Here is a 20,234-nt window from a genome sequence, read left to right on the forward strand (position 1 = left end):
TATCCAACACCATCAAAGGAAACCCAATACATAACTCCTAAGGCCCGAATACTCTTAATCATCGAGAAAGCAGCAATGAGACATTGAAATCCATAATGGAAGCAACAACCCAAACAAAATAGCAGGTACCCCAGCAACTATAAACAAAAAATAGATAAGAAACAGAGTTATAGAGTAGCAACATACTTCTTTTGGTCCTTAATAATTTGTCGTGCTAGTTGATCCAAGATAATTGATTCATCTACTTTGAAAGTTAGGCCAAGATTCCTGCCTAGCTCGAGCGTTAGTGTCGCATCTTTATGGGGAGAAAGTGGCAAAGGATCTAGTAAAGCTTATAGGTGATGAGTTCATCCGCCTAATCTCACTTTTAGTCATTGTAGAGGCCTTCTTGGATCTGCGTTTCAAAGGTTGTTTTTTCCCATCCTTTGATAACTTAGGGTACAACCCTAATAGGTCAACAATAGCTTTAGTTCTTCTCTATCATTTAAGAACTCTGTTTACTTTGAGTTTGAGGTGAGATAAAGCTATATCATTTGGTAGGCTTGAGCAAGGTAGGGGTAGTTTACTGGTGGGCTCTATATTGAGGATAGTTAGGCTTCTTGTGCATGAAATCACTTGCATAAGCCCATGAAGTGGGCTTAAAGGAAACTAATTGAAGCTTATTGATAGATCCATTCTTATTCAGTGGTTCAACTTGTGCTCTTCCTTCAAGGACATCTAGGTCAAGAGAAGGTGAGGAATGCAGTGAATCTTGCATATCTAGCGATTGAAGTTCAAAAAAAGGATCCATTGTAACCTAGACAAGTTGGGTTCCCAATCGTGTCTCGATAACCGAAATGAAGTCATTAGATGGTACACCTAGATGAGAATTATTAACCGGGACATTAGTAGTGTGGGTGTCATCTTGGAACTACAAAGGAGAGTCTGCCAAGGAGCCAAAGGACCGACACCTACCTAGCTTATTGTCATCTTCTGAGGCTCGATAAGGCTCAGCAAAATTATTATCAAAGGGTTTGTCTCCAAGAGTTAAATGACCAAAGCTTGCATAGTTGGCATTTCCATCAGCTGACAGGTTAGGAGTGGATTGAATTGTATCCACATCATCAACAACTTAGAAGAAAATTTTTGCACATGTAATGGAAGAGCCATGGAAGAGCTCAGTGCATGGCTCTTCAGTAACGATGATATTATAACGAACTTTGTTAACATCCATAGCCAGGACCTTGTTAATAGGAAATTTGCAATTGGTATTAATAAGAATTCTTACAAAATCCAACCTTAATTTGACTTGCGCATCACTAGCGACAGAGATAAAATCACCAAATTTATTTCCAACCCATTCCAAAAAATTTGAGGTCCAAACATTCAATGGTAGCAATCTAATCCAAATTAGTATTCTTGTTGGCATATAAACTTGCTGCCAAGGATGAATATCTGCAACACACTAATTTAGCTAGGAACAGTCATCAAAGAAAGGTTCCATGACCTCTTTTGAATCAAAAGTTAGCAGCACTTGGTTGCCTCCCATTGGAAGTACCTTAATTGAAAGAATACCATCTGCCATGAGATGTTCCTGAAGGTTAGTGATTGCATGAGTGTTTAAAAGCGAGCCCACTGCTGATCTTGAGAGCCATTCTCTATTTTCATCTGTGCTTGGATCACTTCTGCCTACATGATAGATCCGCTTAACGAGGCTGGCCTTAGCATATGTCAAGGCTTTTTTTTTGCATTGTCACTATGTATAGGACAAGTAGAAGACGCACCAACATCCAAGGGGAATTTCTCCTTTTTACTATTAACTTCTTATACTTTGTATACTCTAGTTTGGGGTTGTACTATTCGCTTGTTGTGATTAGCATGAAGAACCTAATCTTAGGATTGGGAATGTGTCCCTTGTCTACGATTGTGCCTTGACTGAAAAGCTCATAGCTTGTATGTTAGTACCCACAAGCTTTTTAAATCATTTAGAAAGTTCCTTAAAATGGACTAAGATTGAACACGAATGAAGCCAAATCTCCTTCCCCTTTTATTGAATTTGTTAAGAATAAAGATATTAAGGACTTTACCAAATTTGGATAAAACATTCCAAAGATGTGTCCTAATATGGAGGAAGATTTTCACGGTATAGATAGGAGGGTTTTGATATGTGGATCTATTTTGGGAAGCCTGATGGGAGTTGAAGGGAAGGTTTTGATTGCTGCTGGGGTGAAGGGTGTCAAGGGGTAGGAAGTTTGGGGAGAATGATGTGTAACATAACCTCTTTAAGGGGCAAAAGAGACAATTTGTATTTTATTTTTATTTTTGTAATTTTAGGGGTGTGACCACTCAAGCACATTGATGTTTCCTCCTGCCACAAGGCATTATGTCCCAAATGCTCTTTAGGGGGGAGTGACTGGTTGGCCTTGGGTGGGCAACTGGCCTAGCTAGTCACTGTGCTTGCCGTGTCCCGTTGTGTGCTCCTTATAGGTTTCCCCCCTGCCTATAATGGACTGGTTGTAATTATGTTCCATGAATGAATGAAGTAGCCTTTTTATGAAATGCTTGTGCCTTGCTTTGTTGTGCCTTTCATGCTTGTGATGCTTGCTTATTTGTTGCCCCATTTATACGAGATGCTTGTGATGCCTCCCAAATTAGCCTAACTTGGCCTAATGCTAACCATGTCTCTGATTTCTCGCAGTTGTTGTGAGATTCTTGTGGGTTGACTTGTCTTGAAGAGTTCAAGCCAAGTGCCACACGGTCCCAACTGAGTGCTGAAGCTGGACCTGTGACAATTGGTATCAGAGCAGCGATTGATCCGTGAGCTGAATTAAGGATGACCAACTTTACTAATCAACTTGATGACCTGGAGAGAAGGGTTGAGGACGCTTTTGCTCTCATTGATAATTGTCCCACATACGAGGCATTGACAGAAGAACTTGAAGTTGTCCGCCTCTCTCTTGATCAACGAAATAAGCACGTTGAGGTGCTAGAGAAGAAAGTGGAGCAACTTGTGGCTGTGGTAGCCAAATTGATTGGGGGTGAGGATGAGCCAATAGAGCTTGAGGCCATCCAAAATTCCCTACCAACAAATATTACTCGATTGGGGATATTGAGAGCAGAGTGCTCGCATTAGAGGCAGAGGCCTCTCAAGCAGGGGATTGTGCAGAAAGCTTAAAAGCCCTCACCATCGCCCATGATTCCTTGGTGGGTAGTGTGAATGACATGAAAGAAGACGTCGTCGAAACGGCAAAGAAACTTTAAGGAGAAGTCCAAGTATTGCAGGGACAGGTGAGTTTGCTCATGAAAGCAGCAAGCAATACGAATGGGGGAGCCTTTGAGATGGGAAAAGCCAAAATCCCTGAGCCCAAGTCTTTTGGAGGTGCCCGTGATGCCAGGGAGGTAGATAATTTCATCTTTGACATGGAATTATACTTCACTGCTACCAAAAATGACTCTGATGCAGGTCAATTGAAGATGGTGCCGATGTATTTGGCAAATGATGCAAAACTATGGTGGAGAACCAAGGTGGAGCAATCTATTTCTGGCCAATGTTCCATTATCACATGGGACGATTTTAAGAAGGCACTAAAGGCTTAATTTTATCCTGAAAATGTGGCCTATAATGCGCGGTGCAAGCTAGCAGAGTTGCAGCACACAGGCTCTATCCGAGAATATGTAAGAGGCTTCACGGCACTCATGCTAGACATTAAGGATATGTCTGAAGCTGATAGATTGTTCAACTTCCAGAAGGGTCTAAAGCCTTGGGCCAGGAATGAACTGGTCAGACGGGGAGTAAAGGAACTCAGCACTGCCTTAGCTGCAGCTGAAAGTCTCGATGATTATACAAGCAATGCCTCAAAGAGAAAGTTTAACTCTTCGCTAGGTTCGGATAATCGCCCAAACAAATGGGGTCGAAATCCGAGTGGGGGAGTGGATCGAAGCAACTCCACCTTTGGAGGGACTGAAAGGAGAACTTGGACCTCGGGGCCTAACACCAACAAACCTATGAGCCAAAATAGGGAACAGGGTAACTCAAGACAGGGGTCGACACACATGTCCACTGATAAGACCAACTCCTTTAAGACTAATCCGTTGAAATGCTTTCTCTGTGATGGACCACATCGGGCTAGAGAATGTACAACTAAGAGTGCTTTAAGTGCCTTAAAGGCCATCTTTGAGGAAGAAAAGAAGCCCGAAGAAGGAGAAGAAGAAGAAGATAGGGAATCAAATGATCGTGATGCCTCAGTAATGGGTGCTCTTCGAATTCTTAGAGCTCTGGAAAAACAAAAACCAACAGCTACTGCGGAGAGGGGATTGATGTATGTGGACTTACTCATCAATGGGAAAAATGCTAGGGCTTTGATAGACACAGGTGCCACTGACAATTTCGTAGCTGACACATTGGTTACCCGATTTAAGCTAACTGTGCAAGCAGATGCAGGAAAGATAAAGGCAGTGAATTCTCAAGCCTTGAACACCGTGGGAGTCTCTCGTGGGGTGTCCTGTCAGATGGGACCTTGGAATGGCAAAATAGGTTTTACAGTGACTCCCCTTGATGACTTTGATGTAGTAATCGGAATGGAATTTCTGAAGAGAGCTCGAGCAATCCCAGTCCCAGCTGCAGATTGTATCTTATTAATGGGAGACAAGCCATGTACCATTCCCACAAGTTTTAGCCTAATCAGTGAAAAGAAGTTGTTATCGGCCCTCCAGTTTAAGAAAGGTGTCAAGCGTGGGGAGCCATCATATGTGGTAGTTCCCCTTGTCAAAGAAGGTGGAAAAGCACCTCCATTCCCTCCGCAGATTCAAGATGTGATGGCTAAGTTTCAAGATGTAATGCCCGAACAGTTACCTGCAGTCTTGCCGCCCCGACGTGGTATAAATCATGAGATCGAGTTATTGCCAGGAACCAAACCTCCCGCAAGAGCCCCTTATAGAATGGCCCCACTGGAATTGGCAGAATTAAGGAAGCAGTTGGATGAGTTATTGGAAGCAGTATTTATTCGACCAGCAAAAGCTCCGTTTGGTGCTCCAGTTCTTTTCCAAAAGAAGCAAGATGGTAGTTTGGGGCTTTGTGTGGATTATTGGGCTCTCAATAAAGTCACAATACGAAACAAATACCCCATTCCCTTGATTGCAGACTTATTCGACCAGTTGGGGCAAGCTAAATTTTTCACCAAGTTAGATCTCCGATCGGGATACCATCTAGTTCGTATCAAAGAAGGAGATGAGCTGAAAACTACTTGTGAAACACGGTATGGTGCCTTTGAATTCCTGGTAATGCCCTTTGGACTAACAAATACTCCTGCCACTTTCTGCACTCTAATGAATCAGGTCTTTCATGACTACCTTGACAAATTCGTGGTGGTATACCTTGATGACATTGTGGTGTATAGCTCCACCTTACAAGAGCACAAAGAACATCTTCGTCTAGTTTTTGAAAAATTGAGGGAGAACAAGCTTTTTCTGAAGAAGGAGAAATGTGCTTTTGCTCAAACCAGGATTAAGTTTCTGGGCCATGTAATCGAGTAAGGGAGAATCCAGATGGACCAAGCCAAGATAAAGGCAATTCAGGATTGGCCGGTACCCAAAGGTCTTACAGAATTGAGATCATTCTTGGGATTAGTGAATTACTATCGACGGTTCGTGCAAAGCTATTCACAGAAGATCTACCCCCTCACGGAGTTGTTAAGGAAGGGAAATAAATGGCAGTGGACTATAGAATGTCAAGCAGCATTCGAAAAATTGAAGCAGATGATAATAGCAGAACCAGTGTTAGCTCTCCCAGATATGGAAAAACCTTTTGAGGTACACACGGATGCTTCAGACTTAGCATTGGGAGCAGTTTTGATGCAAGATGGACATCCAATTGCTTTCGAAAGCCGAAAACTGAAAGATGCAGAACTTCGCTATACAGCTCAAGAGAAAGAGTTATTGGCGGTAGTGCACTGTCTTCGTACATGGAGGCACTACTTGTTGGGGTCAAGATTTGTAGTGAAGACAGATAATACAGCGGTGAGCCACTTCCTCTCTCAACCAAAGTTGACTCCCAAACAAGCACGATGGCAGGAATGCCTAGCAGAGTTTGATTTCCTATTTGAGTATAAGCCAGGGAGTTCTAATCGGGTTGCAGATGCATTGAGTAGGAAATCGGACTTAGCACCCTTGAAACATCTCGCTCAATTATCAAGGAGCCAGGCAGACACATCATTGCGGAGACAAATTCGGGATAGCTTGAAGAAGGATCCTCAAGCAGTAGCATTGATGAAACTGGTGGAAGAGGGAAAGACCAGACAATTTTGGTTGGAAGATGATCTCTTGATGACCCGAAGAAATCGGGTGTATGTCCCAAAGGCTGAAAATTTGAGGAAGCTTTTACTGCAGGAATGTCACGATACCTTGTGGGCCGGGCATCCAGGGTGGCAACGCACATTGGCTCTGTTGAAGCAAGGGTATTACTGGCCTCAATTAGAAGATGATGTGAGGGAGTACACGAAGACTTGCTTGGTCTGCCAACAAGACAAGGCAGATCGACAAAAGCCTGCTGGATTATTACAACCTCTGCCAGTTCCAACTAGACCATGGGAGAGTGTCTCCCTTGATTTCATTGCGGGATTACCGAAGGTTGGGGAGTATGACCACATCTTGGTGATAATTGATAGATTTTCAAAATATGGAACCTTTGTGCCGATGTCAAGATACTGTTCAGCTGAGGATACGGCTCGTGCCTTCTTCAAAAATATTGTGAAATACTGGGGGATCCCAAAGAGCATTATTAGCGATCGGGATGGCCGATTCATAGGCTCCTTCTGGTCAGAATTGTTTCGCCTCTTGGGGACTAAATTAAATGTCTCCACCAGCTTTCATCCACAAACAGACGGCCAAACAGAAAGATTCAATGGTTTGCTGGAGGAATACTTGCGGCATTTTGTAAATGCCAGTCAGAAGAATTGGGCCTCCTTGCTCGATGTTGCACAATTTTGTTTTAACTCTTTAAAGAGCTCTGCTACTAATAAAAGTCCTTTTGAGATTGTTTCAGGACAACAACCTTTGGCACCTCACACGTTGGATGGTCCATACACTGGCAGGAATCCCAAAGCATACCACTTCATGAAGGAGTGGAAGCAGACAGCTGATATTGCCAGAGCTCGATTGGAAAAGGCAGCCAAACGCATGAAGAAATGGGCAGATGAAGATCGACGACCACAGGAATTCACAGTGGGAGACCTGGTGATGGTGAAGTTACTTCCAGAACAACTCAAATTTCTTCGCAACAGAGACAGCAGATTGGTCCGCAAGTATGAAGGGCCTATGCCGATCATTGCCAAAGTGGGCCAAGTTTCCTACAAAGTAGAGCCACCAGCATGGATGAAGATCCACCCAGTTTTCCATGTGAGCAGGTTGAAGCCATACCACGCCGATCAAACTGATGTCAGCCGCAACAAATCCTTCAGGCCAGCCATCACCACTGCACCACCAGTCAATCAAGGAGTCGAAGAGATTCTTGCCGAAAGAGTAGTCAGAACCACCAAGAGGCCGCCCCACAAGGAGTATCTCGTCAAATGGAAGGGCTTAAGCGCCGAGGAGACCAGCTGGGAGAAAGCAACAGACCTCCAACAATATGTCCAGAAGATTGAAGATTTTCTACAAGCGCAGTCAACGAGGACGTCGACCATTCAAGTGGGGGAGAATGTCAAGGGGTAGGAAGTTTGGGGAGAATGATGTGTAAACTTAACCTCTTTAAGGGGCAAAAGAGACAATTTGTATTTTATTTTTATTTTTGTAATTTTAGGGGTGTGACCACTCAAGCACATTGATGTTTCCTCCTGCCAGAGGGCATTATGTCCCAAATGCTCTTTAGGGGGGAGTGACTGGTTGGCCTTGGGTGGGCAACTGGCCTAGCTAGTCACTGTGCTTGCCGTGTCCCGTTGTGTGCTCCTTATAGGTTTCCCCCCTGCCTATAATGGACTGGTTGTAATTATGTTCCATGAATGAATGAAGTAGCCTTTTCATGAAATGCTTGTGCCTTGCTTTGTTGTGCCTTTCATGCTTGTGATGCTTGCTTATTTGTTGCCCCATTTATACGAGATGCTTGTGATGCCTCCCAAATTAGCCTAACTTGGCCTAATGCTAACCATGTCTCTGATTTCTCGCAGTTGTTGTGAGATTCTTGTGGGCTGACTTGTCTTGAAGAGTTCAAGCCAAGTGCCACACGGTCCCAACTGAGTGTTGAAGCTGGGCCCGTGACAAAGGGGAGGGGGTGGAGGAGGAGGAGCCATCTTTATGTTGATTAAGCATTTGGTTTCTTGTCAAATAAGCCAAAGTGGTGAAAGAATGGCTACAATATGGATTAGATGGTTTATGATAGATGTATGAATGTTTAATTCATATTGTCAAACCATAGTATCTTGAATTGGGAGAAGCTCAATTCAAAGGTGCTAGTTTGCACACTAGGAACTGATTATTCATAAATCCTGAAATCAGTCCATTATAAACATCAATTAATTAGGTGCATCAATTACTCCCAATAATTAGACATTTTTCACTTCAATATCAGGTTCCTTCTGCTGGAACTATGTGCTTGTACCATATCGCTGTGTTAATTGTTTATTTTTTATGTTCGCCTGTTTATATTTCACCTACATTGCTGTCATTCTAGGTGTTTGCTAGATTTATTTTTCTTGAATTTAAGTTTCATAGAAACATCATTAGCACAAGAAAATAGAAATATTGCCATCATATAAGTTTACTACTTTATATTTTTTATTTTTTTTGTGTGTGTGAAAAAGAGAGATGAATCAAATTAAAAAATTAAAAATTGTGACCTGTCATACCACTTAGCATTCCATGTAACAAAAGTCAAAATCTATTAGCAATAAATGTAAAAGATTTGAATTTATTCTGCTAATTGACCTAAAAAAAAGAAAAGAAAAGAAAAGAAAAAGCATCTTACGCTTGAGTTCCCTTGTTTGATCTAGTGATGTGAGTGGGGCTACCAGTTTCCGGAAAAAGAAGGGCAAGTCCAAAATCTGCTATCTAAACAAAAATAATCTAAGCAGATTTAACAGATTTATCGTGGCAATTTTTTTTTCGCAATTGTAGGATATAATTTAATATGAAAGACAATCAAACATAATAAAATAAATTGATATCCAAATATGAAATTAATATCTCTTAAAAACATCTTGGCACGTAACTCTACCTTTGGCTCATACTTATCGTCAATAAGTATATTTTCGGCCTTAACATCACGGTGAATGATTTTGGGTGTACCTATATGGAAACAATAAATATTTTTAGCTATAAATAAATTAACAACACAAAAACAAGAAAAAAAAAAAAAAAAAAAGCCTACTCACAGTTTTCATGTAAATATTCCAGCCCTTTAGCTGTTCCTATGGCGATTTTCATTCTCTTTGTCCACTCCAAAGTCGTCTCTCCTGTGTTATCATATCTTGTGAGTAACATCATATTTATTTTTTGTATGTCTCGGGGCAGAGAAAGGATTTACCATGTAAATGATGTTTCAAGGATTTTTTGGGAACATACTCCAAAATAAGCAATATATCGTCTCCTTCAATGCAGTATCCAAGCAGCTTAACAAGATTTTTGTGACTCACTCTGCTAATAACCTTAATCTCCTCCTTCGATTCTTCTTCCGACTGCGACCGTTCATCCGGACGAATTTTTAGTTTCTTAATAGCAACTTTTTTCCCATCTAGTATTCCCTCATAGACTAGACTAAAACCGCCCTCGCCGAGGAAGTTTCTGTTGGAAAACTTATCAGTTGCTTCTGCTAGTTCATCATAGTTATATTGCCTCAGCCCAAATCCTTCTCGTGGGGTAGATCCAGCATTAAACCAAACTATAACACGCCTCAAAGTGGAAGGAAACAAAACGCTAGAATTAGAACATAAGAGTATATATTTTCCCTATCCATCAACCATCTAGACAACTTCTAAGGACAAAGAAATGGAACCCATAAAAATAAAATAAAGGAGTGGATTAGTTTCGTCATGATCTTGTAAATCAAAGCATAATTCAAGAACGGAACCATACCTATAGTTTCAGATCGGCGATCTGCCTCAGTGATTCTGAAACAATTCCTCACGAAAGCCATCAAGACCGCAAGTCGATACAGTACTATGATATAGTTGTATAGTTATAAACTTCAGGATTGAGGACTTTAGAGAAAAAGAGAGGGTAAGGTTCAGATTTTAGAGAGAGAGAGAGAGAGAGAGCAAGAGGGGAAATTATGATGGTGTGAACCCTTGATAATGCATCTTCCTACATTTTTCTCGGTCATTACATTGACAAATATGTTGAATTTGTCGGTTAATTAGGTGAGGCATTCTCCTTATCTAGTATTGGAATTTTCTTCGGATACAATATCATCCATAATGATAAAAATGTAGCAAAATCAAAGGCTATTGAATCTTGAATTAAATTTATTCCAATTACTTTTTTTATACTCAATATTATAATAAACAAATAAATAATGACAACGTATCATAAGTATTTTATATTTAATAAATAAATAAATAAATAATATATATTTTTAAATGTTTTACTTATGACACGCAACACATATTCATTTAATGTGGTATAGGTGGATTCACTCTTTTTTATCAAATTAAATTGATAAAATCCATTTTTATAGTATTTAAATAGAAACCAACAAATTAAATTTTAAAATTTTATATTTTTGATTTTTACAGTAAACGGGTTGAATTCGGTTTAGATAGTTTTTACTTCTATTAACACTTTTTAGGCTTTCATAATTCAACTCTCATTAAACCTTTTTGATATAGATATTATTATACTCAAGTGAACTCAACTCAACTCAACTAAACCTGTTATATGGATTCTCTTTCTCCACTCTAAATGATTTTGAGTTAAATTCTTAGAAATGTGTAATGATTCTAGATTATGTTATACTGCTCTCTTCCAAAATAAAAAGTCAAAAGAAAACAGCCAATGGCAAAATCGTAATAATCTTGGAAGACAAATCCAGCTTGAACTTCACAACAACAAAAACTCAGTAACAGCGAAACCACATAAGGTCACCAAAAAAAAAAAAAAAAAAATCATAGAGAAACTCAATTCTCTTCTCTTATAGTCAGCTAAATTCCTGGTATAGAAACCCAAATGGCAAACAAACTAGAGAATCTATTGCAGTTAATAAAATCAAAGGTTCGAGCCTTGAAGAAGAAGTCGAAGAAAGCATACATCAAAATGGACAAAAGCTCTAGTGTGAAGGTTAAGATCCGTAGTACAAAAACTAGACAGCTTATTGACAAAACTCTCAAAGTAGCGATAGTCCTAGCAAGAGAAGCATTTCTTGATGACACCCAAAATCGAGTTAAATAGTCTGTGCTTAGATAAAGTATTTAACATGGCAGCCAAATTGTTAGTATTCGGTCAAATAGTCAGATCGAGTAGAAGAATGCCTTGACAACTCAGACTGAACAGAAGGGTGCTTGGGCAACTCGAATCGAGTAAAATCAAACCGAGCAAAAGTTTGCTAAGAAAGAAGAGCAGTGACAATGCTTACAAGAGAGAATCTTGGGATATTAACCCAATATCCGATATTCAGGCAATCCATACAAATAGCTATAACGATTACTTAGCCTTTAGTCTATAAATATGAGAAACGGTCATTAATAAGGTAGACTTATTCTGCTAAAATCATTGCAGAACTCTTTCAATTGTCATTTTTCTATTCTCAAACAGTATTTCTAATTTGAACATCAAAGTGGCTGGCCAGAAAACCATCGACCTCACTGTTTCTTTCTATTTACAGGCTTACTTAGCACTTGGACTATTCTTCAAAAGCTCATAGCAGTGTCAATGCCGTCGTATGTGAGAAACTCATATTATCAATTGATATCCCACATTTGAAACCATTATTTATTGTTTGCATTTTTCTGTGCTTTCTATGAGTTTTAATTTTTAGTCCTTATTTATATCCACTTTTGTGTCTTTTTGCTATCTTAATAGTAGCAAACCCAAGAAACATTGGCAAAAATGTGATGGCTGGCACTCCTGTGATTGGGACCAATTCATCAGCAATTGCGATGACTCAGAATGTAACTGGGCCCAATGTTGCACCCAGTGGCCAAGTCTCACCACGCAATTCTGGTTTGTTGCCTGTCAGATATGACCAATAGGGCCAACCCCAAGGACTGACGTCGAAGTAGGTCCACCAGCGCACTAGGGAAATGGAGGCACAAATTGCTTTTTTAAAGGGACTGATCCCAAGTAACAACTCATCGCCTAGAGCACTTGCATTGGGGGCAGAACTTCCTCCAAACTCCAAAGGCACCATTCAGAGAAGCTAATCCCACTCAGCCTAGAGGAACAGGTCCTAAGGCTACTTGGGAGGCTTGTTCTATAAACAACACAATGACAAAAACTGAGCGAACAAAGATGGATGAGTAGGAAGAGCAATTAAATGAATCACCAAAGCTAAAGGTGAATTGAGGTTTGGTGAACGCTCTTTAGAGATATCAAAAGTTGGTGGAGGAAGAGAACTTCGGATTGGAGATGAGTCTCCATTGTCTGAATCAATATTGGTTGAGCAATTTTTACTAAAGTTTAAATTATTTGTCTTGGAAAAATACGAAGGAACCATACATCTGAGGAGCCATGTAGCAAACTTTTGAGTAATGATGATGCTATAGAATGTGAATGACAACCACCTATTCCGGTTGTTTCCAATAACCTTGATCGGGCTAGTATAAAAATGGTACCATTGCCTCAAGCCTAGATTAATCTAGTGTTTCCACTAGCTCGCCACAAAATTTAAAAAATAAATTCATCTCCTGTATCCTACTGAAAAAGCTACCCTCGGATCTCCAGAAGGTGAAGCAGCAGGGGGGAGAGTCCTTAAGGGAGTACATTGCCCAGTTCAATGCCGAGGCAATTCAGGTTGAAAGCTTGAACCATGAGACTGCATGCAAAACTTTGAAAAAGGGTACAAGAAATGTCAAGTTCGTCAATTCCTTCATTAAAAACCCAGTGGTGGATTACTATTAACTGATGGAAAGAGTACAAAAGTACATCAGGTTGGATGATAAATGATAAGCCTTGAGAGAAGATAGGAAGTTTAGACAAGGCAATGACAAGAGATATGGAAAGAAATGTAACAATCAGGCTTCAATCACTAGAGAAATTATCCGCTTTGGCCATAAGCCTCATGGTTTTGTCTCATAGGTGGAATGGAGAACTTCCCAGGAGGTCACCCATCCTAGGATTTCTCTCAAGCGAGCACGCTTATCTTTGGAGTTCTTCCAACTCTCCAGGCTATTCCACCAAAAGGCGCCTCTAGTGATTAGTTCCCCCATTTTATATATCATTACTTTTTGAACCCAAGACCACCTCCGTGCTTTGTCGATGTGGGAATTGCCCAAGGGACCTTTCTCCCCCCCCCTTCCGGGACTCAGCGTCCTTGCTAAGGTTTGCCCCACCATCGCCCAAGAGGACACGCGAGCGGCTCTGATACCAATTGTAATGATCAGGCTCCAATCACTAGAAGAATTGTCCGCTTTAGCCATAAGCCTCACGGTTTTGTCCCATAGGTGGAATGGAGAACTTCCCAGGAGGTCACCCATCCTAGGATTTCTCTCAAGCGAGCACGCTTAATGCTGGAGTTCTTCCAAATCTCCAGGCCATTCCACCAAAAGGCGCCTCTAGTGATTAGTTTCCACATTTTATATATCATTACTTTTTGAACCCAAGACCATCTCCGTGCTTTGCCGATGTGGGATTTTCCGACAGCTAAGAGATAAGATCAAGCAGTTATGTAACACCCCTATATGCATAGCCTGGTATATTTTACTATTCCGATGACTGATGTCGGTCCGAACAATTAAGGGGATTATAACCACATTTGAGACACTTAGATAAGCTCTGAATGCAAATAAATAGTGACTACCTGATAGGTAAGTATAAATAAGAAAAACAGAACATAAGAAGTTAAATGAGTAGGGAGTAACAGCGATGGGTGACCTTTCCCAGAAGTGACTGCGAGGTCAGTCTTAACCAGAATTTTGAACATAAAAATGTGACGCCACGGTGCTTAGGAATATTGCGAACACAGTGGAAAAGAGAAAATCACAGAAAAGCATTGTTAATCAAGTCAAATAATTAGGTCAGAGATCCGAAAGAAATATCGAATAACTTACAAACCGGATTGAACCGGCGAGGGGTAATTTGGTCAATTCACCCCTAGAGATGACTCCTAACCTAATTGTCCAATAAAATTGAGGAAATGAAAATTTCAGAATCGAGAATTGAATTAAAGAACTATTGAAAAATTTAAGCAAAAGAAAAAGTAAGGAAAAATGGAATTATTGCATCATGTGGATGACATCAATTATGATGTCAAAATTTAATTTATTTTTCCCACATTTTTTGACCAAGTAAATAACACATAATACAACATAAAATAATAAACAAAATGAAAAAAAATTTCATTTTGTCTTCCTCACCAATTCGGCAGCCCTCACTCTCTCTCCCTCTCCATTGTAAACCACCATGAAAGCTTGAGCAAAGCTTGATTTCACTCAATGAAGCCCTAATTTCCCCCTCAATTTCCTCATAAAAACTTGTTATCCCAACTTAAGAAGGTGATTGAGCAAGAAAGAAAGAAGAAAAAAAAAAAAAAGAAGTGACGAATTGAACATCAAAGAAAGGTTAGTAGTTTGAATTGAAAATTTTAGTTTATTACTTGTGTTCTTAGTTCAAGTAACCTAGAAATTAACTTAAAATCAAAACAAAACAATTGTTGGGGGATTAATTGGAATTTCAGCTAGCTTATGTGAGGGTTGAAATTGAATAAATTTGATGTAATTGAATGATTATTTAGGTTGAATTATGTATGTAGACCATGCATATATACTTTGATTTTATTAGATTTGAAATTTATGTAATTAGGGTTCTTGGTATTTTGAGAATTTGGGGAAAAATTGGGGGAATGTTCAATTGATGTAATTGACCTTAATTGAGTTGAGAAATGGTCAATTGGGACCATTGGTGGTGTGTGTGAATTGCTAGAACCAAGTTACAATTCAGATTGGTTAGTGTTTAGATTCTGGTAGCTTGACCTAGGTCCATTTCAGGGACCAAAACTAAAAATTTACCAACCCAATTGGTGTGAGGCCAATTGGGAATGAAAACAGACACATAATAGCACATTTTTCATTTAGAAACCATGCCTAGAAAATAACCATAACTTAGTAAACAATTAGGCCAAATCTGGATTTGGGCACACTGGCCTGTAAAAAAATGACCAAATGAACTGTGTTTATTCATTTAGCCATAACTTGGGCTATACATATCCAAATGACCTGACTTTTGTGGAATTGGAAAGGTATGACATAGCACTACAACTTTCATGAAGAACACCAACCCAAATTCTGCCCATAACCCAATCATTTTGCCACCCAAATTTAGTTGTCCAAAACTGCCAGAACCAAATTAGGTGCCCAGAAAATCTGGGTTAGATCAATTCAGCCAGCCATGTTCAAATGGCCATATCTTGGGCTACAAAACTCCAAATGGAGTGATTCAAAAAGGGAATTAAATTTAAGACAATAAGAAACAACTTCTATGAAGAAAACTTAACCAAATTTTCACAGTAACATGACCAATGGAACAGTGCAAAATAGGATACCAAATCTGGAAAATTGAAATTTGTACTTAGGAGACCTGAAAAATTGAAGGGGCAACTAAAACCAACAAAATTGGTAACCAAAATGTGGTATGTGGGTGAAATTGAAATTCTCATACCTATTAGGCATAAGAAAGTCAACAATTTGACTTGAATAGTACCGTGAATAGTAACCCCGAAATACAAAATTTAAAGAACGTTAAATTAAGCATATTAGGGCTAGACATAAGTATTTGTAAAAGTATTTTTGAATTTATTATAAGTTATGATACTGAAACACTGTAAAATTGTGTGTTTCAGTTGACAAGAATACCGAGAAAGAACCCGAGACATCGAGTCAAGGCCTAGAGGAGACTCGCACGAGGTTTGTGCACAACATAAAATATTCTTTAAATTTCTTTTACAAAATGCATAAAATGAATTGTGATTTATTTATATTGCAAAATGGTGATTGAAATGTACACTATGCTTTTGATCTAAATTGTTAGAAATTTAATGATATGTGTTTTAATTGTTAATAAATGTTTAGTAAATTGTCAAGATAGTTTTGAAACCACAGTGTCATCACCATATAATTGAATGCATCACTAGCATGAATAGTGGAACGAATTAGTTTTAAATTTTGATTCTCTCTCTGGCTGAAGTGTTGAGGTGTATGTCAGTAGAGGAAGAAATTGAATGGGTACCCATAGATTGAGCTAGCTAGCCTTGAGATTCCTCATAAGCCTCTGGCTATTGAGATGAACATTGTTCCGATGGCATGATATAACTGTGTGTTTTTATGAAATCTGTTTTGAGACTTCCTAAATGTTATTGTTTGGACTAAAAATTTATAAATTATGTTTTGTATCTGCTTTTCATGTTCAGTACTATATTTGAATAAATGTGATTTAATTTATGCATAAAATGTTATTTTAGTATGTTGTGCACCACTGAGTCATAGTACTCAGCGATAGCTTTTTATTGCTGTCGCAGGTAAAGAGACTGATAGGGCAGCTGAGTGAGCTGCTAAGGATTATTGTGCTACTTTTGGATATTTTGTCGGGTATAAATTTTATACCCTGATTGTAATGTTTATTTTGATGTATGTAACTGTATGTGCATGTGTAAATTGGTCTTGAGCAGTTAGTACAGATTTTTGTAATAATATTATTTTGGATTTTCTATTTGTTAATTAAGATATGTATATGTAAATTAAATATTAAATGCAATGTGGATGAATTTATGAAATATTTTGAGATGACAAATTTTGATTGAATTATGTTGAACTGAGTTATTTTGGTGGTTGGGAGTTGTGAAAACAATTATTGGAAGTGTTTTTTACTGGTTTTTGAAAAATTGTTTTCTCAAAATACAGACGGCACTCTGCCGAAATTTTCCAAAATTTGCGGATAAATAAAAATGGACAAAAATTTTAATTAGCTTTTAAACTCCTACTAAATGTAAGAAAATGCTCACCACTTCCAAAAAGAAAGAAAATGGTTTTAAAATCCCTTGTAGAGTACTTAATGTGTTATCGGTAGATGAAGTTCGGTAGTTCATTAGGTATTCTACGGGATCATGTTATGCCTTACAGAGGGGTAAGGTGTGACATGTTTTAGTGGTATCAGAGCAAATTTTTGAAGTATGTTTTGACTTGTGAATTTGTGTCCTTTCTTTGATAAGTGCAACTGCTCAGTGTCCTTATTTGTTTCATACAGTGCATTATATCATAAATATGAACTAACAGAGGGAAATCTCCTTGTGTTATTTGTTCAGGAGATATCCTACCCCAGATTTGAAATGGAAGAAGGGAACCGCTCAGTTAAGCAATTTGTTGAAGCTGAGGCACAAGGGAAAGCCCCAGCTCTACAAAATGTTAGTGTGTCAATGGCACCAGCCCCACAAATGCCACAGTTTTCGGCACAGTTCGCCCAGCAAATGGCTGTAATGTTTCAATAAATGGCTGGAGGTATGCCTGTTCAAGCTCCACTTCAGACTCCTATGGTGCAACCTCAGGCTCCAGTCAGACAGTATGATAAATTATTGAAATATGGGGCGACAGAATTCAAGGGTATAGTAGACCCTCTAGAGGCAGAGCAGTGGCTGGAGAGAATGGACTGAGTGTTCAAGAAACTACACTGCCCAGATGAACTAAAATTTGAATATTCAGTGTCTTTGCTACAAGGGGATGCATATGATTGGTGGAAGACCATCCCCCATAGCTTGGTAGAACATCCAGTACTAACCTGGGACGACTTCATCAAAGAGTTTAGACAGAAATATGTCCCAGATGCTTATGTGGATCAGAAATTACAAGAATTTTTAAGTTTGAAGCAAGGCAACATATTAGTGGCAGAGTGCGAGAGGGAGTTCTCCCGTTTAAGCCACTATGCTGGGAGTCTCCTGTCTACCAGCAGAGAAAGGTGCAAGAGATTTGAAACTGGCTTGAAGCCCAGTCTGAGGATGCAAGTAGTGGGATTCAGACACAGTAACTTCTCTGAGCTGATCTTTCAGGCACTGGAGTTAGAAAAAATTAAATCAGAAGAAAAACCAGTGAAAGAAAAATAAGAGAAGATCGAAAAATCAGAAAAAGATAAAAGTGGAAAAGCAGTAGAGCAAGGTCTCAGTTGTACATCTGGTAAAAGAAAGAAATTTGGGGGATCAAGCAGAGGTGGAAGGTTTGGAAGGGGCAGATTCTCTAGACAGAGACCTCTTCGGTCTGGTCAGCAATCGACCAGGAGTTCTTATCCTCCCCGCCCCTGTGAGACATGTAGCAAGACTCATGGGGGAGAGTGTTATTGGGCTACAGGAGCTTGCTTTAACTGTGGAGGCATGGGCCATCTTGCTAAGGACTGCACCAGTGCCAATAGATTTGGGCCAGCTCTTACCACTGCAGAAGAATCCATCCAGAGTTCTGCTACCAGAGATTCACAACCGGTTAGCAGAGGAAGAGGCAGAGGTAGAGGCAGCATTTCTGCCAGTCAGGCTCGTTAATCCTCTAGCCAGAATTTATAAGATGAGACAGCGGAAAGAGGCTGAGACTTCTGATATTGTAGCTGGTACTTTCTCTATCTCTGATCAAGAAGTATTTATCTTATTTGATTCGGGTTCTACCCACTCATATGTTAGTGCTAGTAGAGTCAGTTCCTTTGTTGTTCCATGTGTTAAAATGGATTTGAAGTGTTAGTAACCAGTCCGTTAGGACAAGAGGTCTGGGTCAATAGAATCTATAGAGATTGTCCTTTGGTGATCCAAGGACATACTTTCCTATTAGATTTGATTGAAATGCCCTTCAGAGATTATGATATCATCTTGGACATGGATTGGTTAGCCAGGCATCATGCAATGATTGAATGTAGACTGAAGACAGTCACTTTTGGTCTCTCTCAGTATGGTAATGTGATAATACATGGGGAGAGGCAGTTATTGCCGTTAAACATCATTTCAGCTGCACTGGCTAGAAAAATGATTAGGAAGGGGTGTGAAGGGTACTTGGCACATGTGATAGACACCCAAGTGGGAAGTCCAGCACTGAGGGACATCCCTACCGTATGTGACTTTCCAGATGTGTTTCCTGAAGAGTTGCCAGGGTTACCTCCAGAAAGAGAAGTGCAGTTTGAGATTGATGTTATGCCTGGTGTGGATCCAATCTTGATTACTCCATATCGAATGCAACCTGCTGAATTGAAGGAGTTGAAGGTGCAATTGCAAGAGCTGCTTGATAAGGGCTTCATTCGCCCTAGTGTGCCACCTTGGGGAGCACCAGTGTTATTTGTTAGGAAGAAAGATGGCACTCTCCACTTGTGTATTGACTACTAGCAGTTGAATAAGGTGACAATAAAGAATAGATATCTATTGCCCCGCATTGATGACTTGTTTGATCAATTGAAGGGTGCAGCTGTGTTCTCCAAAATTGACCTGAGATCGGGTTATTATCAATTGAGGGTGCAAGAGCAGAGTATCCCTAAAACTACCTTTAGAACTCGCTATGGCCATTATGAATTCCTGGTCATGCCATTTGGGTTAACTAATGCTCAAGCTACATTTATGGATCTGATGAACACTATCTTCAGGTCATACCTTGACCAGTTTGTAGTTGTGTTTATTGATGACATATTAGTTTATTCAAGGAGTGTAGAGGAGCATGATAGACACTTGAGGATTGTACTGCAGACGTTGAGGGAGAAACAATTATATACAAAATTATCAAAGTGTCAATTTTGGCTAAAGGAAATATCCTTTTTGGGGCACATAGTATCAGCAGAAGGCATTAAGGTAGATCCTAGCAAAATAGAAGTTGTCCTTAATTGGAAGCCACCTAGAAATATCACAGAGATTCGCAGTTTTTTGGGGTTAGCTAGATACTACTGCCGTTTTGTGAAGAGAATTTCTATGTTGGCTTCTCCACTGACCAAACTGCTTAGGAAAGATGTGAAATTTCAGTGGACGGTTAAATGCCAGCAGAGTTTTGATGAATTGAAGAGGTGTTTGACTGATGCTCCAGTCCTTACTTTACCTACCCCGGGTAAAGAGTATACTGTTTACAGTGATACTTCTCACAATGGGTTAGGCTGTGTATTAATGCAAGAGCATAATGTCA

General features: G+C 39.6%; 1 protein-coding gene across 1 annotated transcript in view; it reads right to left on the reverse strand.

Moving 5' to 3' along the window:
* Positions 1–20,234, reverse strand: part of LOC110651676 (proline-rich receptor-like protein kinase PERK13) — a 53,843-nt gene that overhangs the window by 23,363 nt on the left and 10,246 nt on the right. The window contains exons 3-6 of the mRNA XM_058150707.1: positions 9,491–9,911; positions 9,339–9,419; positions 9,182–9,252; positions 8,933–9,015 (exon numbers count right to left, since the gene is read on the reverse strand). Of these exons, the coding sequence (XP_058006690.1) occupies positions 8,933–9,015; positions 9,182–9,252; positions 9,339–9,419; positions 9,491–9,911 (656 nt within the window). The remainder of the gene's footprint in view (positions 1–8,932; positions 9,016–9,181; positions 9,253–9,338; positions 9,420–9,490; positions 9,912–20,234) is intronic.

The sequence above is a fragment of the Hevea brasiliensis genome, chromosome 8 (assembly GCF_030052815.1).
Source record: "Hevea brasiliensis isolate MT/VB/25A 57/8 chromosome 8, ASM3005281v1, whole genome shotgun sequence".
Taxonomy (NCBI): domain Eukaryota; kingdom Viridiplantae; phylum Streptophyta; class Magnoliopsida; order Malpighiales; family Euphorbiaceae; genus Hevea; species Hevea brasiliensis.